This window comes from Lytechinus variegatus, chromosome 12, assembly GCF_018143015.1.
Source record: "Lytechinus variegatus isolate NC3 chromosome 12, Lvar_3.0, whole genome shotgun sequence".
Lineage (NCBI taxonomy): Eukaryota > Metazoa > Echinodermata > Echinoidea > Temnopleuroida > Toxopneustidae > Lytechinus > Lytechinus variegatus.
The window spans coordinates 2,747,945-2,773,034 of record NC_054751.1 but is presented as its reverse complement, the minus strand read 5'-3'; the positions used below and the strand labels follow the sequence as shown (position 1 = coordinate 2,773,034).

At 37.2% G+C, this 25,090-nt stretch overlaps 1 protein-coding gene across 1 annotated transcript; it reads left to right on the top strand.

Annotated features, from left to right (window-relative positions):
• The first annotated feature begins 1,525 nt into the window (after nucleotides 1–1,525).
• Nucleotides 1,526–22,838, top strand: LOC121424963 (exosome complex component CSL4-like). The gene is made up of 6 exons (XM_041620861.1): nucleotides 1,526–1,625; nucleotides 14,235–14,353; nucleotides 14,749–14,823; nucleotides 16,780–16,953; nucleotides 18,907–18,988; nucleotides 19,965–22,838. Exons 1-6 carry the CDS (start codon nucleotides 1,547–1,549, stop codon nucleotides 20,075–20,077), a joined length of 642 nt encoding a protein of 213 aa, XP_041476795.1. The 5' UTR covers nucleotides 1,526–1,546; the 3' UTR covers nucleotides 20,078–22,838.
• Nucleotides 22,839–25,090: the final 2,252 nt, after the last annotated feature.

The following is a 25,090-nucleotide window of genomic DNA, read 5'->3' as shown; positions in this document are numbered from 1 at the left end:
TGGTGAGCAAAAGTTAATATGGCTGTTTCTTGTATTATAGTTGTGTATTTCGGTAACTAGATTAAAGTTTGATCCAATGTAATGATTCGGTCTATTGTGATAGATTTTATGCACGTGGTGCAAAATAAGCTGCTTTGATCTTTTGTTGACTTGAAGAAAACCTGCTCCAGAGAGTTCGGTGTAGCCAACCATTGGTTCTTGGACCAGAACAATTAATGAATCTAACCATTTTATTCTGCATAATTTTCAACTTCTTTTTATCGAGTTCGCTTATTATGCCACTTAATAAAATAAGTACAGAATAAAATGGTTGGATTCGTTAACTGTTCTGGTTCCATAACCCATGTTGGCCACACCGAACTCTTTGCAGCAGGTTTTCTTGAAGTCAACAAAAGATCAAAACAGCTTATTTTGCACCACGTGCATAAAATCTATCACAATAATATATTGGATCAAACTTTAATCTAGTTACCGAATTACATAACTATACAATAAACAGCCATTTCAACTTTTGCTTACCAAGCAGAAAGGGTGTTTGTAGTATTGCCTTGGTAACTAAAACATTGTATTTCTGTTCCCAATGACATAAAGGAAATAGGAAACTTTTTGCATTTTAAGACGAAATTGAAAGAATATGTTTCACTTGAGAGTCAAAGGATGCAAATGACCCGGGGCAAATTATATGTTATACGGTTGATTTAGCCTGAATACTGACCACGTTCTTTTTTTCTTCTCTACCAGGTATTTAATTTATATAGTTTGATTGAAGTTTCGATGTGTCGATTCTTTCTTATATTCTATTTCTTTCCTCTCTTCCTGATTCTCCTCTTCGTGTTATTGTTGTCGCTGGTGTTGTTCTTCTTATTCTTTTCTTCCTCATCCTTTTTCTTCCGTAATTCTTCTCCCGGGTTCTTCTCCTCCTCCTCCTCCCCTTTCTTCTTCTATTCCTCCTCCTTCTCCTTCTTTTCTTCTTCTTCGTTATAATCTTGTATTATTTCTATATCTTGCTGCTACTTCCACTTCGCTTCGTGGTCATCAGATGAGGTTACACGTCCCACATGCTCGCACTGCATACTTCTCAGAAAACTTTTATTCCTGATGCCATTAGACTGTGGAATAATTTCCCTGCCATTAAAGTTAACTGCACTTCAGTAGCCAGCTTCAAGGCTGAGGTGCAGAAAATTCAATTGCGCTAAGACTGCGCTGATTCTTATTATAACCGCGTAGAATAGATCTCCACAGCACTGTACATACTCCTGCACAATTCTGCGGACTGTACTATAACGGATTATGATGATGACGATCTTATTTATTGGTAATAGTAAATTCTGATTTTTTTTCTTCAATTTTTCAAACATGTAAATAGTCGAGGACCCCACTGGAAATAAGTTTCGAGCTTTCGTGTGTCATTCTGTGCAATTAAGCCTGTTATTTTTAATGCTACTGTATAAATGTTATGATGACTTCAATCAATCAAACAGACAAATTGAAAACTCGAGCGAAAAAATTATAGCGCCATCCTTGATCTACTGAGACAGGATTCAAGATGGCAGCTCACAGTGAACACCAACGCGATCCGGACCATGAGGAAAAGTTTAGGGATCATCATCGAATCTGTATTCCTGGTAAGAATCTTCGACACCCTGATAATTAAGGCAAATTGTGTGAATATGAGGGATTACTATTTGTTGATATTGTTTAAAGTATTTGTGAAGCTATGTCTAACTTAGAGTTAGACCCTAGTCAAGTCTGACATGTCTGACTTAACTTTCGTGCCCCACCTATATAGTTTCGTGTTGGTTTATGTCCTAGCCCACTATGCATTTTGACGTTTTCATTCATCACATGAATGTGAGGGAATAAAACATGTCAAAAACTTGTTCATTTATTGAATTATTCACTACATAATTTTCATCAATCAGCTTAATTTTTTAAAATGTATTCGAAATTATTATTTTGAATGATTTTTTAATGGAATAATGCTTGCCTCCAAATTTCGGCCAAGATAATGTCTTAATGAAGATACTCTGTCCGTCCATCCATCCGAACACTGCGGTGGAAATCACGCAAACAACAGTCGAATTGCCAATTTTTCCTATCTAACAGTCTCGATTCAAGTCGTCAGTGTATATTAGGAAATTTAACAAGAAAATCAACAGGTTGCATCTCATATATTCTCATGTACATTTATTAGACAGGAATAACCATCGTTTCTGGGGATTTATTTAACAATTTCTCTGACAATTTGGAGGACAGGTTTTGTCCAGATTTTTTTTTTTATTCTAAATGACATTGTATTATCTTGAATGAAGGCCTACTATTTTTGTTAGACTCCAATCTTTCTTTTGATACTTTATAAGTTCTTAGAAAACGAAAATATACATTATTGATAATTTATTCCTTATTTTCTGCCGGAGAGGAAAAAATGGCAGCCTTGGGTGGCGTTCAGAGTGTGTGCTTTTTGTCAAGGCTTTCCGATTAAATTTTCGATATCCTGGCCAATCAATGCGAGCGACATTTTAAAGTTTCTCTTAATTTCACTAAAAAGTTATATGCACATCCTGGCTGGTATGCAAAGGTGGAGACTTTGATGTCATCCACTCACTATTTCTTTTGTATAACATTATTGTAGCGGCCGCCGCTCTCGCTTATTTCTTCCATTCCGACCTCTACGTCAGGATGGTGTTCAGTCTGTGGTGGATCACCTGAGCTTTTCTCTATTTCCATTTTTTTTTTGTCTATCTCAATATTTTCCGAGCATGCAGTTTCCAAGATAATTATAATAAAAGAGTGGAAGAAAATGCTAGAGCGGCTCGCTATAGTTTATTTGCAATTAAGGGTCGTTTCGTCAAAATATATGACTATGGGGGTACACAGCAAAGAAATTAAGACACAGGGTTTGTGACTCAGATTTTAGTTTCAATGGCAAAAAGAAAAATGGTGCACTTTATTATTCAAATTGCATAAATATATACATGTACTTTACTCGCCACTGTTACAGGTAAACAATGTCTAATATTTAGATAAGCTCTAAGATGTTTTTGTTATCAGAGAAATAAGGGCTAATTATTAAACTTTTATTTTGGGCATCCAAGTATAAGAATTTTCCAAATCTATAACCGGCGTCTAGCTTAAGAGAAAAACTTCTATTTCCAGCTTCCCAGTCTCGACATTCGTTTCCACGTCTGTTAATTCCGGCGTCGATATATACGAAGAGATTGATTCCTAGACTATTTACTTCAGGTCGCTCGCCCAAAATAATTATTAAGAAAATTTATATCATAGCAAGATCTATACTTTTATTAATCTGGACCTCTATTGGGGAATTCTCATATTCAAACATACGGGTCAATATAGGGACTTAATTCAATTCATATCGAGGTTTCCAGCGTCTATATGCCTTGGCTATAGGCTTGTTTCCTGCGTCTGTTTACCTTTCCAAGTTTTCCAAGTCTTCCCCGTGGCAAGCCTTCCGCAGTCAGATTTCCGTTGTTTGTGCCAGCCCCGGCGACTAAACGTATCTTATTTATATGGACAAATTGCGGACGTAGGTGAAAACGGTGCGCCGAGCGGGTTTGGATAGCACACACACGTCTACGCGCAGCGTATAATGTACAGAGAACTCGAACTGTGCTTTATCGAAGCCAGTTTATTCACATTTCCTCGTTTATTACTTCAAAACATTCAATAAGTCGATACGTTTCCAAAAAGGATATATCTTTTTGCACTGAAATATATACAGAACCGTTCATATCAATACTCAAAAAGATATGAATTAGTCAAAAATCTATCAAAATCGACCAGCGCTGCGATCGGACGTACTGTGCATTCCAAACGCTCATCCGCACTTATGCAAATACGCCGGCTGTGCTCTTATGCAAATTATGTACGTTCATAAACACAGCCAGCGATGAATTATTCAATCTATATCTACACCAATTCGATCATAAAAACTGCAAATCAACTTATCTCCTAACATTTCTTCATTAAAAACTCAGGCCTCATTTACAAACTAGCTAATACATTAATCATTTTCTGATTTGGAATATGAAATCTCAAGTAATTTCTAATAATAACCGAAAGACATAATACTCACGGCTGAATGAGTTCTCGCGACAGCTATGAATAATGAGTAAACAATAGTCATGCGCGGGGCTGATTGTTTACGTCACGATCCTTGTTGCGGGATCGTTACACAGCCCTCCTCTCTACGAAATGCGTCCTCGCATTTTCAAAACCTACATGGATAACCAAGTCCTTTTTCCAAGTAAAATATTAAGCATTACATCAGTCAAATTTATTCATTAACAGGAATAGTCACAAAGATTCAAACAAAAGAAAAGTTGGTATTTGGAAGATTGTCAGCAATTGCTTCTTAACTCTTAATACTCTGATAGCTCACCTCTTCTCTCAATCTTTTGTACTAAAATAGGCATCACCATACAATCACCATCATCATCCGATCAATCAAACATTACTTTAAATTTTCAGCACATATACTTATAGTTCAAAAGCAGCGTCTGACTCTGCCAAATAAAACCAATTTCACTCCACTCATTCCAGTGGTGAATTTTTCTGCATTAATTTTAGAACTTGGAAGAAATCATTGGTATCCAATTCCTACTATAATTAGGAGTGGGCTATAAATGGGTGATTTTTGGTTTTAATGTGGGAACAGTTTTTTTGTGTTCCTTTTACCTTATCTCAACATGAAATGACAATATTTTTTGTCTCGGGTCCGAGAAAAAAGTGTGCCGGGCCAAAATCCAAAATGGCCGCCAAAACCCCCCAAAATCACAGTTTTGGCCACAACTTCTTTATTTGGTGGTCTTTTTCTCTGGTTTTGGTGTCTATTCATATGTGTTTGGGGGTAGGCAATTTGTTTTTCCTATAATTAGTACTTTTAAACCATTATTTGTAGAGTTAAAAGGTAATTATACCTAAATTTTCCAACTTTTATAGCCTTTTTTTCAGCCAAAAAGCAGGTTTTATCGTCCTGGTGTTATTGGATTTTAGATGGTTCGAGGTCAACAATAGAAAGCACCTTCATAGAGCTATGTCGCTTTTATTCCTCTTCTATGGGTTTTACGGATATTTGTGAAATATATCTTATTAAATGAAATTTTTTTATTATCTGTAGGGGCTATACAGTATACAATGTACTGTTAATGTACTACACTATATATCCATGCATTGACCACCATGACATATGACAAAGCCTGTATCTAAACTATAGTGTCACACATTAGAAATAAGCTCCTAAGGTTTAAAATTAAATTGTGAATTGTGAATTTGATTGCTTGTCAGCTGATATACATGATGAAACCAGCAACGTTAATTGCACATAAAAATATCACATATATCATATATGTACATCACATATCTAGCCATATCTTCTTCATTTGGAGGCTTTGTTTTACCTGGTTGTGGTGTCTAACTGGCCTATGTTTATGGGGTCAGGTAACTATCATGGTAATTGATCAACAGCCGATCAGATCAGAACCAAGGATTTCATGCAAGTTACCATTAAGTTAACATAATGGTAATTTTTTATGCAACGAGGCCCAGAATAGCTACAGTGTAAATGCCATGATGTGGGGTTAATTACCTTTCTCCGCCCCCTGAATTAGAATATTTGACAAAACATGTCCTCAGTTTCTGAGACAAAACATATCTTCAATTTCTGAGGCATCTTATTCTAAACCTAAGAGCTCATTTCTACAAATGTACATGTATAACACTGTAGTTTATACAGGCCTTGTCATGGTGGCCAATGCATTTATGCAGTGCAGTGTGTACATACATTGTATACTGTATAGCCCCTATGGATAATTAACATTTTTTTTATTTAATAAGATATATTTCACAAATATCCGTAAAACTCATAGTAGAGGAATAAAAGCGACATAGCTCCATGAAGGTGCTTCCTATTGTTGACCTCGTACCATCTAAAATCTAAGATTCCCAGGACGATAAAACCTGCTTTTTGGCTGAAAAAAGGCTATAAAAATTGGGAAATTTAGGTATAATTACCTTTTGACTTCACAAATAATGGTTTAAAAGTACTAATTATAGGAAAAACAAATTGCCTACCCCCAAACACATATGAATAGACACCAAAACCAAAGAAAAAGACCACCAAATAAAGAAGTTGTTGCCAAAATTGTGATTTTTCGGGGTTTTGGCGGCCATTTTGGATTTTGGCCCGGCACACTTTTTTCTCGGACCCGAGAGAAAAGATATTGTCATTTCATGTTGAGATACATTACAAGGAATAAAAAAAAACTGTTCCCATATTGAAATTACAAAAAAAGTATTTTTGACCCATGTATAGCCCACTCCTACTATAAGTTTATTAATTACTCTACTCAGTGGCGTTACAAAAGTGAACATATTTGCAAATTCATTTTACATACAGAAAAAGAAGGATAGAGTAAAGATGAAGAGATTGGGAAAGTAGTGGAAGTAGGAGAAAGAGAAAGGCCAGTAGGAATAGATGAAAGATGGAAGAGAAATATATGATAATATAAAATGCGAAAATACATATATATTACACAATCAATAAAAATAATTAGGAGGGCGGCGACTTCGTCTTGGATAGCGACCAGATCCTTCCTCACTTCCAGTTGGTTCTTCGTCATTTCCCTCGTCTCGTTCTGTACTCTGGTCTGTGGTTTCCTCATCATTGGTCTGGTCGGTGACCTGGTTCCAGTTACATAGTTCGGTTCCTTCATACCCCTTTAGCCTGTCGAAGTGGACCACCTTTGCACGACATCTAGGATTCTTCTGGATGCGAAACGTGACCTCCGACATCTTCCTCATCACACGAAATGGACCTTCCCATTTGTTTGCGAGTTTAGGGCTCACTCCCTTCTTCCTTACATCGTTCCGTAGCCAAACATATTGCCCAACGTTGAAGGTTTCACCAAACATAGTTGCATCATAGTTCCTTTTCTGTCTTCTCAAGTTGGCGTCCCCGTCCTTCATCACAGAAGAATACATTTCCTCCATTCTGTCTCGAAGATTGGCTGCGTAGTCAGTTTCAAGTTCATTTTCCTTGTGTTGATCAACATACAAGTCCATTGGGTGAGTAACCTCTCGCCCAAACATCATCATATTTGGCGTCTCTTGAGTGGTTTCGTGTACCGCACTTCTATAAGCGGCTGTCGCAAAGGGAACATATCTGTCCCAATCTTTCTGATGCTTGTCAGGATCTATCATCGTTCCGAGCATCCCTAGCAAGGTCCTATTGGATCTTTCCACCATCCCATCAGACTTCGGGTTATAAGCGGTGGTTCTCGTCTTCTTTATACCGAGAATTTGGCAGACTTCCTTGAATAACTTAGACTCAAAATTGCGACCTTGATCTGAATGTATTTCCTTTGGCACCCCATAACGACAGATGAATTCCTCAACTAGCTTATTTGCCACAGTATGTGCTTGTTCATTGCGGATGGCTTATGCTTCCACAAACTTTGTGTAATAGTCTGCCACAACTAATATGTACTTGTTCTCATTTTCGGTAGTTGGTAAGGGTCCCATTATATCAAGTGCAATCCTCTCCAATGGACCACCAGATCGTCTCTGTTGTAGCGGCGCTCTTTTCTTTCTTCCATGGGACTTCCTTTTCCCACACATCAAACATTGTCGAATGAAAGACCTCACATCTGCCTTCATGCCCACCCAGTAATAGCGAATCTGGGCACTCCTCAAAGTTTTCATGGACCCTAAATGTCCACCTAGCCTGCCACCGTGAATCTCTTCCAGTACTTCTTGTACTCTTTGCTTTGGCAACACAAGTCTCCGTCTAGAAGTTTTTCCATCTTCCGACTCCCAGTTCCGATAAAGTACCCCATCTACCATCTCAAGCTGTCCCCAGTGCCCAAGTAATACCTTCGCTCTGAAAGGCAAAGAAGACATCTCTTCCTTGGTAGGTTTCCTGACTTGTTCCAATGCTTCTATCACCGGCTTAATACCTGTATCTTCAAGCTGAGCCTTCCTCATCTCAGCTCTGTTATTACCTATTACGTCGGTCATCTGAATAACACAAGTGCGTCTGCAGTTAGTGTCTGAATGCTCAATTCCGCAATCATTCTCTCTTCCACACTGTCTGCACGGACGCCTTGAAAGCGCATCAGCATTGCCATGACTTCTTCCAGCTCTATGAATTATTTCAGTGTCATAAGCGGCTATAACCTCTAGCCATCTGGCTAACTGTCCCTCTGGTTGCTTAAAGTTGGTTAGCCATCTTAATGCTCCGTGATCTGTCCTTACTTTGACATGTCTACCATACAGATATTGCTTGAAATGCTTCAAGTATGTAACAACCGCCAAAAGTTCTCTACGGGTGACACAATAATTGCGTTCCGCCTTGCTAAGAACTTTGCTCCCATAAGCGATCACTCTCTCCTTCCCGTCTTGTACTTGTGACAGCACCCCGCCTATTCCCTCCTTGCTTGCGTCAGTATCCAGTATGAACTCTCCTTCGGTACATGGATATGCTAAGATTGGTGCTGAGATCAGTCTTTGCTTGAGTTCATCAAAAGCGGCCTGGCAGACAGAACTCCATATGAACTGTCCGGCACGACCCTTCTCTGTCAATTGATGAAGCGGTTTAGCAATGGTTGCAAAACCCTCAACAAATCGTCTATAATAAGATGCAAGTCCTAAGAAACTTCGAACTTCTTTCACATTCCGAGGTGTAGGCCATGATCGCACAGCATCAATCTTCTCGTCTTGTGTTGAAACACCTTCATCTGAGACTACATGTCCTAGGTAGTCGACTTTCCGTTTGAACAGATGGCATTTCTTCGGTTTTAACTTCAAGTTGGCTTGTCGTAGTCGGTGAAATACTTCTCGTAGTCGGCATAGTTCCTCTTCTACGGACTTTCCAAATATGATCAAGTCATCCAAATATACAAGTAACGTCTGCCAGTGGAGTCCCGTTAGAACTTTGTCCATTAACCTCTCGAATGTTGCTGGGGCATTACAAAGACCAAAAGGCATCACATTCCATGAGTAGAGTCCCCCGTCAGCCAGGAAAGCGGACTTTGCCTTTGCATCTTTATCTAAGGCTACTTGCCAATACCCACTTGCCAAGTCCAGGGTTGAGAACCACTTTGCTCCTGACAGAGCGTCCAAAGTTTCGTCTATCCTAGGTAAGGGATATGCGTCTTTGATTGTGGCAGCATTCAGCTGTCGATAATCTACGCAGAATCGCTGGGATCCATCCTTTTTCTTGACGAGCACAATGTTTGAAGCCCAAGGACTGTCAGTTGGTTCGATAAGTTCCTTTGCAAGTAGATCATCTACTTGCTTCTTGATTTCTTCTCTTTGTCCAAATGGGTGTTTGCGTGGGCGTTGTCTGATAGGTCTCTGAGTTCCAGTATCAATCTTGTGTTGAACCAGATTTGTTCTTCCAATATCGTCATCTCCCTTGGAAAAGATATCTTGAAATTCTGTCAATAACTTTTCTATTTCGTGATGATACTCAGTTGGCACTCCTTCTTTACTTCTGTTTAGTAGGTCTATTAAGTGGTCTTGTACCATTCCATCACTAACAGTGGTGTACTTGGGAACTTCTTGGATCTCATTCCTATCTATTTCTGTCATGGTAGCGATAGGTGTATTCTTCATTATGACCTTGTTTGATGAAGAAGGGTTAAATACTCTAACAGGCACCAAATCCTCGCCCATTGTGATTAATGCCCTTGCAGTAATGATACCTTTCTTCATAAGTTGGTGTTGGGCGTTTCCAGCCTCTATTAAGCCCAATGTGTTTGGTTTGATTCTTTCTTTAGTTGTTCCAAGGATCACAGCTTCGTTACCCGCTGGGATAGTAGTGGTTTCTGACGCAACTATACGACAGAATAACTTCTTGCCAGTTTCATTACTGCAGTCGACTTTTCCCCATTTTGTAGTTAGTTGGAAACTATTAAGATCAATACTGGCTCCCATCTTAGTGAGGTTATCCAAACCGAGTATTCCATCGCTACTAACATCTGCTACCAGTACAGTTATTAGTCCTTTGTTAGGGCCTATTGTCATCTCATGAGTTATTGCTCCAAATATGGCTAATGGCGAACCATCTGCTAAAAATGCAACTACATCTCGATTTTGCAGTGGAGGCCTTTGCCTTTCATCTAATTGTTCATAGACTCGTCTTGAAATGTAAGAGTCTGACGCACCAGTATCAATTAAAAACTTGTATTCTTTATCCTGAATATGTATTGGAACATAGAGACCATCAATGTTATGATTTATACTTGGTACGAAACTTGTCTTCTGATTTCTTTGGGTCTTGTCTAATTCTGGGCTTCTGGCCGACCCATGACCCGTTGGGACGACCACTGGTCGTTTGACTGGTAATGACGATTAGCTCCGGTTTGTTTTGGCCAAGGCGTGTCAACTTGGTTTAAGTTTTGTCTTTGTACATCTCGTTGTTTCTTGCGACATTCCCTCGCAAAGTGGCCAGGTTGATCACAATAGAAGCATCTCAGTATCTTCTCATCACGTGTTGGTTGGTTTGGTATCTGTTTGGTTCTAATCTTCCTGATATCTTCCACTGTTCTCTCATTCTCGGGTCGCGATCGGTTTTCCATAGCTTGTCCTATGGCTTTGGCAACTTCATCTTTGATTATCTTTTCCAGATCAATATCAGAGACGATCCCTCTATTATAGGCAGGCTTCTTCCACCCGTTTCGCTCAGCTTCCGTCTGTAGAAATGTTTCACTTGTAATTGCTGCTCGAATCATTTCATCTAGGCTAGTTGCCTTAGCATGAAATATCCCCATGCGAATCTCACTACTGCGAATAGCATCCGTAAAATGAATTCTAGCCAACCTATCAATTCCCTGACTGTCGAAGTTTGGGTATGCTTTAGCAGTTAGTTCTCTAATGTGACGACCTAATTCTTGGAGTGATTCTCCATGACGTCTCTTACGATTCCTGAGTTCCATCAAATAGCTTTCTGCTTGCTTTGCAGAAGAGAACCTGAATGATAATACATCCTTTATTTCTTCAAAGTTCCACTTTTTCCCCCTCTGTTCTCCTAAAAGTCTCAGGGCTGGTCCTCTTAAGCTTGCGGCAAGATACTTAGCTGATTCTTCATCATTCCAGTTGTTAATTCCACAACAAGATTCGAAATGAGAGCTGTAATCTTCCCAGTCCGTACTCCCATCATACTTGTCCGGCATGATTAGTGGACGGGTGTTAGTTTCCTGAGCTTTCGTCTCTTTGAAGCCAGATTTAGTATTTGCCTGTGGTTTGTTAGTTTCTTCCAGTTCCGGCATTTTCTCGACATCTGATTTTCCTTCCTCGTGTTTAGTATCTAGTTCTTGGACGTTTTCCGGTCGTCTAGTTGGTTTAAAAACGAATTCCACTTCACTATCGTCCAAGGAGTCTGACATTTCCTCTGTGGTAGAGTCTGGACCTGCACGTCTTCTCTTTCTTCCTTTTGTCTTCTTACTCAGATTCGTCATTTGGGCCATTAAGTTTGATAATTGCTTCATAATGCGACTCTGTGTCTTCTCTGTTCTATTATCTATCTTTGAGCTTATTGCATTAGACATTATTTCTTCAGAGGAACAACTTAGCTCATCTATTTCCCTCTCTCTGTGCGGTACCCCCGCCATGTTTATCCCACTTCTGACACCAATTTTGTAGCGGCCGCCGCTCTCGCTTATTTCTTCCATTCCGACCTCTACGTCAGGATGGTGTTCAGTCTGTGGTGGATCACCTGAGCTTTTCTCTATTTCCATTTTTTTTTTGTCTATCTCAATATTTTCCGAGCATGCAGTTTCCAAGATAATTATAATAAAAGAGTGGAAGAAAATGCTAGAGCGGCTCGCTATAGTTTATTTGCAATTAAGGGTCGTTTCGTCAAAATATATGACTATGGGGTACACAGCAAAGAAATTAAGACACAGGGGTTTGTGACTCAGATTTTAGTTTCAATGGCAAAAAGAAAAATGGTGCACTTTATTATTCAAATTGCATAAATATATACATGTACTTTACTCGCCACTGTTACAGGTAAACAATGTCTAATATTTAGATAAGCTCTAAGATGTTTTTGTTATCAGAGAAATAAGGGCTAATTATTAAACTTTTATTTTGGGCATCCAAGTATAAGAATTTTCCAAATCTATAACCGGCGTCTAGCTTAAGAGAAAAACTTCTATTTCCAGCTTCCCAGTCTCGACATTCGTTTCCACGTCTGTTAATTCCGGCGTCGATATATACGAAGAGATTGATTCCTAGACTATTTACTTCAGGTCGCTCGCCCAAAATAATTATTAAGAAAATTTATATCATAGCAAGATCTATACTTTTATTAATCTGGACCTCTATTGGGGAATTCTCATATTCAAACATACGGGTCAATATAGGGACTTAATTCAATTCATATCGAGGTTTCCAGCGTCTATATGCCTTGGCTATAGGCTTGTTTCCTGCGTCTGTTTACCTTTCCAAGTTTTCCAAGTCTTCCCCGTGGCAAGCCTTCCGCAGTCAGATTTCCGTTGTTTGTGCCAGCCCCGGCGACTAAACGTATCTTATTTATATGGACAAATTGCGGACGTAGGTGAAAACGGTGCGCCGAGCGGGTTTGGATAGCACACACACGTCTACGCGCAGCGTATAATGTACAGAGAACTCGAACTGTGCTTTATCGAAGCCAGTTTATTCACATTTCCTCGTTTATTACTTCAAAACATTCAATAAGTCGATACGTTTCCAAAAAGGATATATCTTTTTGCACTGAAATATATACAGAACCGTTCATATCAATACTCAAAAAGATATGAATTAGTCAAAATCTATCAAAATCGACCAGCGCTGCGATCGGACGTACTGTGCATTCCAAACGCTCATCCGCACTTATGCAAATACGCCGGCTGTGCTCTTATGCAAATTATGTACGTTCATAAACACAGCCAGCGATGAATTATTCAATCTATATCTACACCAATTCGATCATAAAAACTGCAAATCAACTTATCTCCTAACATTTCTTCATTAAAAACTCAGGCCTCATTTATAAACTAGCTAATACATTAATCATTTTCTGATTTGGAATATGAAATCTCAAGTAATTTCTAATAATAACCGAAAGACATAATACTCACGGCTGAATGAGTTCTCGCGACAGCTATGAATAATGAGTAAACAATAGTCATGCGCAGGGCTGATTGTTTACGTCACGATCCTTGTTGCGGGATCGTTACATTATTATATGAAATTTGAAATATTCTAATTTTCTCCTCATTGTCAAGTGATACAATGATTAATTTCCCCCTGAACATGTGGAATTAGCATTGTTAATACTATATGGCTCAGTTAAGTTGGTCCTTATTGTCAAATCTATAAAAAATGAAATATTGTATAATTCAAACAATAAAAAACAAAAGAAATAGTGCGTGATGGGCATCATTGACTGAGTTACCTAGTTGTGCATATCACTTTTTTGTGAAAAATAAGCGGAACTTTAAAATGTCATAACTTTCTTATTTTACATCCAATTTCGATGAAATTTTGAGCACTATGCTAGTTTGATTTTTCTCTATTTATTCAAGTCAGCATTTTCCCGGGGTAGACTTTACCTTTAAAAAGCGTACTTTTTTTAAATTTTTGCTGAGGATAATACTTTTTGGAAAACATTTAAAGCGATGACAAAAAAATAGAAAATTCTACGTACCTTGAACAAAGCCCGAAGTGCTACCGTTCGTTTGTCAATAAACATTCCATCAAAGTCTTTACAGTAAAAGACTGTCTTTCCCTTGTAGTGTCTTTGATATGAAGATAAATCGCGCACCCTCTTTAGCTAATTAGATGAAAAAATTGGGAGATGGAAGCAGTGTCCGTATTTTGTCAACGAGATGAAAAATCAACGCTTCAATGACGCTATTTGAGGGATATTCATCATATTAGGGGAATTGACTTCTCATGGTTTGGTAAGTTTCGTAGGAGGATTTGATTCTGTAAATCCTCTTTTGCGGGAGTTTGTTGCAATTTTGCATGCGCCGTGCCTTCAATTTTCCTGTACACGGTGGCAGTAATGCACCAAGGCTCCAATATTAGAGAATGCCACCCATAATGCATGTTCACCTCTTCTGATTACAAAGGTCATAAAATCTTTCATCATGTTGATTACTTTTGATTTGAGATCAACATGGTGAAAGATGTCATCAATCATTAACTATTCACTTCAATGTTGTTTCTATCTTATTGTGCAGGTGAACGCCTTGGCAGTGAAAGTGAATATCACATCGGCCCTGGTACATATAGAAAAAATGGCTTTATCTATGCCAGTCTAGCGGGACATGTTTGCTCCAGAAAAGAGGCTGAGAGTGTGGTGAGTTGTTACTCAATCATTTCTAGCTACCACTGGAGTGGATAATTAGAGGGCTAATTTGTTCCATTTTTATGTCCAATTTAAAACAAATTTTGAAGCTGTTTAGAATTGTCATGATTGTCAGACTTGAGACTTCAGTTGGTGATCAGATATTGAAAAGTAGGCTCTACATGTATGTGTGAATTTAGTGTATCTGAGATGAGACTTCAAGTGAGTTTTAGGTGGTTTGGAGTGGCATATGTAGTGCATATAGGTCCTTATGTAAATAGGACATACAGATTTCATAATTTCATAATTTCATATCTTGGCACCGTATTTTACATAATTACATTGTGTCTTTGATAGGTAAACATATAAAATGTACTCATCTGTGTTTTAATATATCTTTGATACAGTTGCCAGAGTTGACAGTTCTTCAGCAGGAAATTCAAATTACAGTACCAAGACAGAAGTCTTTAGTAACATGCAAGGTAAGCTCATTAAATGAAACACAAATATTGATTTATTAAACTGATCATGATTTTGATAGCTGTCTCTGAGTTACATTTAACTTATGCCCAGTTTTCTCAAATTCAAAAAGTCTGCTGGCTGTGTTGACTGCCTTTTGTTGTGTGTAACTCCTACTTACAGAGTATGTTTTTGTACATACACACTTTACATAGTACATAGGTCAAGGTCATGCTGGGTTCATCCACTATACTGTGGTCATTGAAACCAACCATCATTCATTTTCAAACTTTGGTATACATCTCTAATGTTTTAAAAGAGTTCCTGTAGATATGATACTTAGACTGGTATACATCTCTAATGTTTTAAAAGAGTTCCTGTAGATATGATGCTTTGTGACTGGTATTCTTACACCATAAACCTTATGTTTAGCCTATTTCCAAGAACCAAAATGATCATTTTCATATCAGAAGTAAACTTTAAACATAAAACATTTTGTTTTCACCTGCACAGCCCCAATATTATGGAATGACTTGCCGTATAGAATTACATCCTCTCCAAATGTTCAAACTTAGACCAGTATATTATTATTATTATTATAATCATTATTATAAACCCCTGCACCTCAAAACATTTGTTTTTAAAATCTTGCTTGTCCAAGTCACCTCTTAAAAGCTTACTGTCACAATTTTATGAGAGGCTGCAGCATCAACATGTAGATCATATCTGTGGCTTGTTTTTTCTTGTACAGTGCGTCCCAGAAAAAACGAAACCGAGATTTAACGATCATTTATCATAACTTAATCATAAATAAAATAGACAAATGACCTACCAATTTAAAGCTTAAAATCTCCTCTTTCATCTGATATTACTTAGATTATTTCTTATTCACGCATGAGTGAGCAAAAACAATTTGAAGAAAGGATACCAAAAACTCATTTGGCGGGGGGTATCTGGGTTTCAAAAAGAAAACCACATTTCTGAAAAGTTCAATATCTGCTCTTTAATTTGGTACCTCAATTACAGAAAATGGTCAAGAAATAAGAAAGTTCTGGTCATTTGAAATAAGGCTTGTATTTCCATAATTTCATGAGATAAACGTGTTTTCACCGGTTTCCCACAGAAGCTTTCGCATGGTGAACAAAAGATTTAATGCATGGCTGATCGTCAACAAAGTGGAGTGTCGAGTGAGTTTGAAAGCCAGCCAGGAGAACCTCTTCATTTTATGAAATTATTGAAATTCAAGCCTTATTTCAAATGACCAGAACTTTGTTATTTCTTGACCATTTTCTGTAATTTAGGCATCAAATTAGAGAGGAGATATTGAACTTTTCAAAAATGTGGTTTTCTTTTTGAAACCCAGATACCCCCCGCCAAATGAGTTTTTGATATCCTTTCTTCAAATTGTCTTTGCTCACTCATGCGTGAATGAGAAATAATCTAAGTAATATCAGATGAAAGAGGAGATTCTAAGCTTTAAATTGGTAGGTCATTTGTCTATTTCTTTAATGATTAAGTATCGATAAATGATCGCTAAATCTCGGTTTTGTTTTTTGTGGGACGCACTGTATATGTTCCCCACCATTGTGCAATGTGAAGATTGCAAATATTGTTTCAATCTGATGAAAGTAGACTTTGCAGAGCAGAACTGTAGAAGGTATATTTTCAAGATTTTTTTGTTTTGGTTGAATTTAGACCCTTCATACTTCAATTTTTTTTTACAACTTCCTGTTTGATATTATTTTCAAAGCAGTCCAGTGTAAAACATAATCTCACCACATCACTTGCATCGTTTTGCAAGGCATTTTTCTACATTTTGCATTCTCCACCCAGGTATAGAGGAAATGTTCCTGGTACATGTAGGAAGGAATTCCTTGAATGCTCAAGTGACTGATCGGGGTTGCTTTGCTGAAGCTGGGATAATACAGTGCGTAGAAATGATTGTAAGTAAATGTTGCATTTGTCATGTCTGTGTACAGGTGGTGAGTATCACATCAAAGTTCTGTCGTTGTGATATCCTGAGTGTAGAGGGCGTCCCATTGACAGAGACTTTTCGAGGAATGATTCGTAAAGAAGATATCCGTGCTACAGAGAAAGATAAGGTGGAGGTGTACAAGTCCTTCAGGCCTGGTGATATTGTCCTTGCAAGAGTTGTATCCTTTTTTAAGCTACCACCCGTGTGTGAGAATTGCCTGTCTATAAAGGCTGTATTTTAAGTAGAAAAAATTCCTTGCATGAGGCTGTTTTTTATTGTCTTGCCTGCACAGTAGAGCGAGACTATAGGCGCCGCTTTTCTGACAGCGGCAGCATCTTCAACATTAAAGGTCAAGTCCACCTCAGAAAAATGTTGATTTGAATCAATAGAGAAAAATCAGACAAGCACAATGAAAATTTCATCAAAATCGGATATAAAATAAGAAAGTTATGACATTTCAAAGTTTCGCTTATTTTTAACAAAATAGTTATATGAATGAGCCAGCTACATCCAAATTAGAGAGTCGATGATGTCACCCATTCACTATTTCTTTTGTTTTTTATTGTTTGAATTATACAATATTTCAATTTTTAGGAATTTGACGATTAGGACCTCCATGCCTGAAGTACAAAATGTTAAAATAATGGAATTCCAAATGTTCAGGGAGGAATGAAACTTCATTTCACCTGACAATGACGAGAAAATACAAATATTTCATATAATACAAAAAAGAAATAGTGAGTGAGTGATGTCATCAGTTCCTCATTTGCATACCGACCGAGATGTGCATATAACTGTTTTGTGAAATGAAGCGAAACTTTAAAATGCCACAACTTTCTTATTTTACATCCAATTTTGATGAAATTTTCAGTGTTATGCTTGTTGAATTTTTCTCTTTTTATTTAAATCAAGTTTTTGTTGGGGTGGACTTGTCCTTTAAAATCGTAACCAAGGTTAAGTTTTTTAAATGTAATCATAACTTTAAAAGTATATGGACCTAGTTCATCAAACTTGAAAATAAAGGTAATCAGGTACTACTAAATATCCTGCTTGAGTTTCAGGTCACACAACCAAGGTTGAAGGTCACTTAGGGTCAACAAACTTTTACCATGTTGGGGGTATTTTTGGAATTGTCATCATAAATTTGAAATTTTATGGATCTAGTTCATGAAACTTGAATATAAGAGCTATCAAATATCCTTGAACATCCTGCCTGAGTTTCACGATTGATTACACATTGTAGCCAGTGGAATCAGACATAGAAGAATGTTCTATGCCTTGTGTTATGGGCCACAGGTCGCATTACCAAGGTCAAAGGTCATTAAGGTGGTCAATTTACTTTGATAATGTTGGGGTATTTGTGGAATTTTTATAATTTTAAAAGTTTATGGAACTAGTTATAAAACTTAGAAATAATAGTAATCAAGTATCACTGAACATCCTCTGCAAATTTGAGGTCACATGACCAAGGTCAAAGGTTATTTAAGATCTATGGGCTTTGTCTGTATTAGGGGTATTTGTTGAATTGGCATCATAACTTTGTTTAATTTTATGGATCTTGTTATGAAACATAGACATGAATGTAATCAAGTATGAATGATTGTTTAGCACACGTCTTAGGTCATGTGATCATGGTCAAAAGCCATTTTTTTTTTAGTCAAAGGACATAGTATTTTATTATCAAATGAATGTTTTGTGAATAATTATTCAAGAGCTGTTTTCAAAGTCAGCACTGCTGCTATATCAAATCACGTAATGCAGGTGAGACTGCCAGAGGCATTCCACTTGTTTTAATGAATCACTCCTATTTTGTATGTTTATCGGTTGGTCAGTCTGAACAAAGAAATTTAAACAACTCACAGGAATCTAAGGATGATGCATAGGTGTTTACTACCTGAACACCCTCTCCTTATCACAGTATGAGACTGTTAGCTTATCATTTTTAAACGACAAAAATGTTGTATTTTCTGGTATGAGATGAATTATTTACTAAGCCCTTTAAATGTCATTCAATCACAACCTATTCTCATGGAATTGTAGCTAGGTTCTTTGTGAGTGTTCTTTAGTATAAATGAATTTGAATATTATAAGGTAATAGGTCAATTAATATTCCTTGACATATCATGTGCAGCTTTCATTAGGAGATGCCCAGTCATATCTTTTGACTACAGCAGAAAATGAACTTGGTGTTGTGCTTGCCAAGAGTGAAGCAGGTTGGTTTTCATTCATATCGAATTCCTTCTCACTAGCTAGTTTTCAGCTCAGACCCCTTGCAGTTAAAGGAAAGTGACCTGAGTTTTTTGTCACCACCTTTGCCTTCATAACGTAGTGTATAGCACCTCAGTGATCTTGTGATATGAGAATATCTAACTGAGTCTAACTTATGATAAAGTGACATTTTTACACCTCTGCCCATTGTAGGTCGTGCCGGAGGCATTTTGTTTACAGGTTGTTCGTTCATCCATCCGTGTGTCCCGTTTTTGTTCTTGTGATAACTCACAAACCATTTGACTTAACATTTGGATCATGTATGCCCATGGGAGTGGCAATGAACTGATCAGTGTTTGCGTATTGTAAAATGTGAGGATCAAACAACCTAGGAAAGTCAGTGGCTTAAAATGTAGGGGGTCCATAACAAATAAATTACAGTGATACAAATGCTGGAAATAAATATAGTTTGAATAAAAAAGTGATAATGGGTATAGTACACAAAATGAGTTATAATATCTAATTCTTGACATAATAAGCCAAAACAAAATACTGCCCAACTTTGGCAAAAGGAAGCAAGTGACAAATTTCAGTTATTGTTTCTGAAACATCCTTTTATGTTGCACATTCAGGCAAAATTTGGAGAAGAAATGATCGTTCTCTGGAAAGATATTGAAGAGAATATGCTGTTAAATTGCATTGATGCCTATTATAAATGACGAACACACATTGCTCATTAACAACAAATTATACTTTTGTAACTTGCTTCCTTTATTTTGGTTCAAAGGCAGATCGAGACTGGGGTGCTAGGAACCATCTTTATTTTTCATTTTTATTATTTTTATTATTTATTTTAAAGTTTTCTCATTGTGCCCCCTCTATTTTTAAGTTTTCTCTTTGTGCCCCCTCTATTTCAGTGCCCTGTATTCACTATTGCCTTATGATAAGTTAATGAAAAACCTGTTTTCTATTTTGCTTCAGGTGTTCCCATGGTTCCTACTAGTTGGTGTGAGATGACATGTCCAAAGACTCATGACAAACAACTCCGCAAAGTCGCAAAAGTTCAACCACAGTATATTGCTTACGCCAGCTAGCAGAAGACATACACAGAAACTCTGAACATTAAACAGCAATAATCACCATGGAATTGATTCATGAATGATATTGTGAGTACATCCGGTGTCTTCACTCTACTTGGAAACTGACCAGATAAATATGGAGAAAGGAGACCATTGAAGTACAAAGTTGATGCTGACCAACTTGATCGTGATGCTTCCAACCTGAGATGACCGTGCAGTATGTGGTTCCACTCCTGAGAAAAAGCTGTTAAAGCTCAATACTAACTTGACAATAAAATCAACAAGATCACAGATTAAAGATGCAAATTCTGACTTTTGCCATTCATTTGACAAGTGTAATATCCGATTATCCATTACCATATTCAATTTTTTTTTCAAAGTATGGCAATAAAATTTGAAAAAAAAATATTGAAATTGCTGCCAATTGTTCCTCTAGCCTGTGCTCAAAAGGAAATTTTATTGCATGGATCGGGAATTTTAAAAGGAGGTAATTGTTTACAAGGTTGGATTTTTTTCCAGGAAAGTAATGTTTGATTAATTTCTGGGATGGAGGGATATCCAGAGGAGGAGAAAGATGTTTAATAAATTGGATAAAGGACCAGAAATCAATCTTGGATGGTGGCTGATCGGAGCTTTAGGCCATTTCTCAAGGACATGACAAACAGTTTCCAGCTCTTCAATCAACTTGAAATGGTTGACCTAATGCAAAATTAAGTCCAAGGAAGTGTATGTACGAAGATTTTGCAATCTGAATTCATATTTCAAGTCATGCAGAGAGGTACATCAATGAAATACTTAATCATGATAGGCTGAAAGTTTAAGATGGGGTTCATGACTACTTGGACGAATTGAATGTGCCAATACTTTGCTATCTGGTCGTGTGATCTAGTCTTATAACCCGACACTGTCTTAGTTGAGTGGTTACATCAAAGCGTCCATCTAAAAGTTAGTTATATATTGTGTGGCAGGGATTAGAATTTAAAGAATACTGCAAAAAAATTACCTTCTATACTAATAATGCAGTCCATGACCATTGCTAATCATGTTCCTATTTTGACAATATATACTGAAAATGATTTGGTTGCTGTTAGTTCTCATGTTCTGTGATATAGCTACAGTGGTTGGCAGTAGTCGGCCCAACCAGCACAGGAGATTTCTGACCACCACTCATCATGAAAAACACTATTTCTGACCACTGCTAATTTCAAATGAAAAGTGTTTCAGACACAACTCCTTGCAAAGAAGAATTGCTCTTGCATTAATTTCCATCTTTTATCTTCTTTTATTTTCATAATTTACAATAAACATTCCTACATTTGATAAATTTATATTTGTTTATTTTCAAAGATTTGCTAGTGTTAGTTTGTCATTACATGATGTTCATTCACTTTCGGCCTTAAGATCAATAACTCGGCCTTAAGATCACCAACTCGGCCTGAAAAAATTTGTATTGCTGTGAAATTGAGACCACCACTAAAAGTCTGGAGCTAGAACACTGTATGTTCTATTCTTTGTATTTTTTTTTTGCCTCTTGAAGAAGACAAATTGATGTCACAAAAATACATGAAGAAAGCAGTGCTTTTTGGTTGATGAATATCTAATGTTTTTGTCTTTGTGATTCAAAAGTTATTCTTATATGTTTTAAATAGTCTGCATGGCAGGAGCGAACCAAGATATTTAGGCACCAACACTTTCGATAGCTTTATTGCTGTCAACATTACAACATTAACCTAAGTTAAGTCTTTATCATATATGTAAAATAAGTTTCTATAAGGTTGTGATACTTCAACATAAATCAATAATCTTGTGACAAGAATTTCTTGAATTTACCAGAACTTACTTAAATCCTTAAAGCTTGTAGATTTTTGTTAAAAAAAGAATGTGGGGATTTTTATCATAATTAAACCAAATTATGAAGATCATAATGTGATATTTCTCTTCTTAAAGTCTAACAATTTTTTGTGGTCCCCTAGGGATTTGGAATAGGTGTTACCTGTAACATGTATGAGAGAAATCATTATATAAAGGCCACCTTAGGGGAACAAGAAAAGCGGTCTTCCTGGGCTGGCAGTCTTTAAAGACAGTTTCATTAATGCATTTTTAAATGGGAAAATTATTCAAAGGAACCCACACTTCCGGTCTTAATTATATTATATTCAGGTAGTCAGTAAAGGCTTTTTCCCCTAACAGGTTGTACTTGCAAGTGCCTGCTGTCCATTTGTAAAAATGTGGGCAAAATTTGAGGACGTGGTGAGTACCGCCTCCGTACAGATTTGGGAGCATGCAGACAGGACGTAGCACTTTCACTGAATGAGGAACTTCTGCTGCGTGCGGACTATGATGGATTCACTACCAGTATGGGTGATGCGCGTGCCCTGTACTGCCAATGTTTATTGCATTTGCACATACTCAAAACTTGAGAGCAAGGACACCTTATGTGAGCAGCACGTGTAAGTACAGTCTCCGAACAATGATATGGCATTCGCATGGAGATTATACCTCGTACAACCTACTTACCACTTGCCCAAAGTAAGATGCACACAGCCACTCACAGCGATGCGTTGATGTACCCCTCCCTACTCTTGCCACTCCCTCACCTTTTTCAGAAAATGGTGGGGCTGTAGCCTCCCCCAAACAATGTACAGAATAAAAACACACGGTGGGTCGTTTGACTCGTGTCAACAGCTTGAAATTCCTCACCTAAATGATCCTTGCTAACACTCGATAATTGACAAGTGTTATATCTCGATAATTTTGAATAAAAAATATACACAAATGTTAAATAATGTCATGCTATTGTTATGATTTATGTCTTTCAGTGTTACAAAAATGAGCAATTAGTTATTTCATATTTGATGATGACATTTTGGCATTGGTGTTGGGCCAAGTTTTACATCAGCACATCACCAAACGAAAATAAGGCCCATCTTGGGACTAGTCTCATTTGGTGCACAGAGTTGATTCCCGGGGGGGGGGGCACTTCCATTCATGAGTGGATACCATGCGTGACCATGAGATCTCAAACAGCACCCTAAACACGTATTTTCCACATTCTAAAAATGCACCCCTTAACAAGTAATGGCGTGTGAAACCCTACCCTAAACAAATATTGGAAACAAAATGATACTTTTGGCAAGTATTCGCTGAATTTAAACCCCTAAACAAGGACAGCGATGATTCAATGTTGTCACGGACTGTCGTCGGTCATCTTTGGGACCAACACGTGCAAATCGTACTCTAAACACTTAGTGTTGACTCCTGGGGCAAAAAGTACATCCTTTACAGAGGTGTCGATCCTGGGAGGGGGGCGATTGCCCCACCAATGAAAATATTGCGGGGCGAACATATTGTTTTGCCCCCCCCCCCCCCAATTATTCCGCATGTGCAATATACAGTGCGTATCAAAAAAAAGTTACACTTTGAAAAAGCTCTGGGAATTAAAAAATATACAACATATGGGTAATTTTTTCACATATAATCTTGGGTTTGGGTCTCATCTATCCAATGAAAGTAAAAGCTTTGACAGAATTTTACACTTGACTGAGAACTGTCCATTTTTGTAAAGCTCACAGAAATCTGTTTGCGCAGAAATGCTTGTTTTCACGCAGTGTCAAGGGGAAAGAGCAAAATCAAACTTACCCTGCGATACATTTTTCCTACATTTCCCTTGCACTTTTAGTCAATAAAGATAAAAACAGATACATTCAAGCATTTTAAAACAAATTTGCCACCCAAATTGAAATTTCGTCACTTAGTAAGCACACTTTTTGCCCTTTACTCTTTTTGTGCCAGCTGGATCTGATGACATAACGGAATCGGAACAAAAGTTTACATCAGACATCTCCAGCACTTTTTCACTAAGTTTTTATTATTTAAAGTGGGTTGACATTTAATTTTTCATTTAATACTTGTTTCTCCACACTTTTCCCAAGCTTGACAATGATTAACAAAATGAAAATCAAGCCTAATTCATTTTATGTAAATCACAGCTCAGTGTAAATCAAATATCGTCTTGATGGCCTTGGTGTGTGGGGGAGTGGGGCGGGGCGCAATGCACTCTTCGGAGTGTATTGGGCAAGGAAACAAGTTAAAAGAGGTCAAAGATATCTTCAAATCAACTTTACTTGCTAAATTCTACGTGTTCTTCATGATAAAGGTTTACTTTTATTCGCATAGCTAATTCAAAGTTCTGCGCAAATCATTTTTCACTAACTTTTCAAAAGTAAGTGGTGCTCACTCAAGCGGAAATATTTTTCGATAGTTATATCGTCATTTGCTTAAGTGGATCTGTACCAATGTTAAAATGTGGAAAAATCTTCAAGATATTACAAAAGTATAATTTTACAGGATTTTTTCAAAATGTAAACTTTTTTTTGATACGCACTGTATAACAAGATTGTAATGGTACACAGAAATCAGCAAGCGAGATTGAGATACACAACTCGTTCTTTATCTAAAATCGTGCTCAAAATGTCTGCTTTTCAGATTGGAATATTAAAAATTTCTGCTCGTGCTTCGCGCTCGCATCATTTCTGTAGCAAAAAACACATACTTTTCATGATTAAATAGGTAAATAGAAAGTCCCGTTTTCAGTTCTAAATTTAAAAAGAACTCCCACTATGATTTGCTATAATCTTTTCTTGGATATATATCTTGTTCTTTATTAAAAACGTCCATTGAACTCAATTTTTTTCAGATCGAAATATCAAAAAAAAATTTAGCTCGCGCTTCGCGCTAGCATCTATTATTTTTTTAGATACCCATATTAATCATTTGTACCAAAAATGCTTAGAATATCAAGCTTTCAGGTCAGAATATAAAGAAATTTCAGCTTGCGCTTCGCGCTCGCATTTATTTATTGGTGAGATGTGTGTCTCTATTTCGTGAGTCATATAGATATATATAAACTCAGCAAACAAAGTTTTGGACACTTATAAAAGTTAAAATATTCCATATAGATATTTGATTAAAGGTAAATTATTGTATGTCATCATGACCAGACAATATTCCTCTTCCAGTATGACATGA

What these genes read in the sequence shown, in the direction of transcription:
- LOC121424963 (XM_041620861.1), top strand. Translation starts at nt 1,547, where the DNA reads ATGGCAGCTCACAGTGAACACCAACGCGATCCGGACCATGAGGAAAAG. An exon ending in TCATCGAATCTGTATTCCTG is followed by an intron (nt 1,626 to 14,234) that starts GTAAGAATCTTC and finishes CTTATTGTGCAG; the next exon opens with GTGAACGCCTTGGCAGTGAA. An exon ending in ATATTGTCCTTGCAAGAGTT is followed by an intron (nt 16,954 to 18,906) that starts GTATCCTTTTTT and finishes TATCATGTGCAG; the next exon opens with CTTTCATTAGGAGATGCCCA.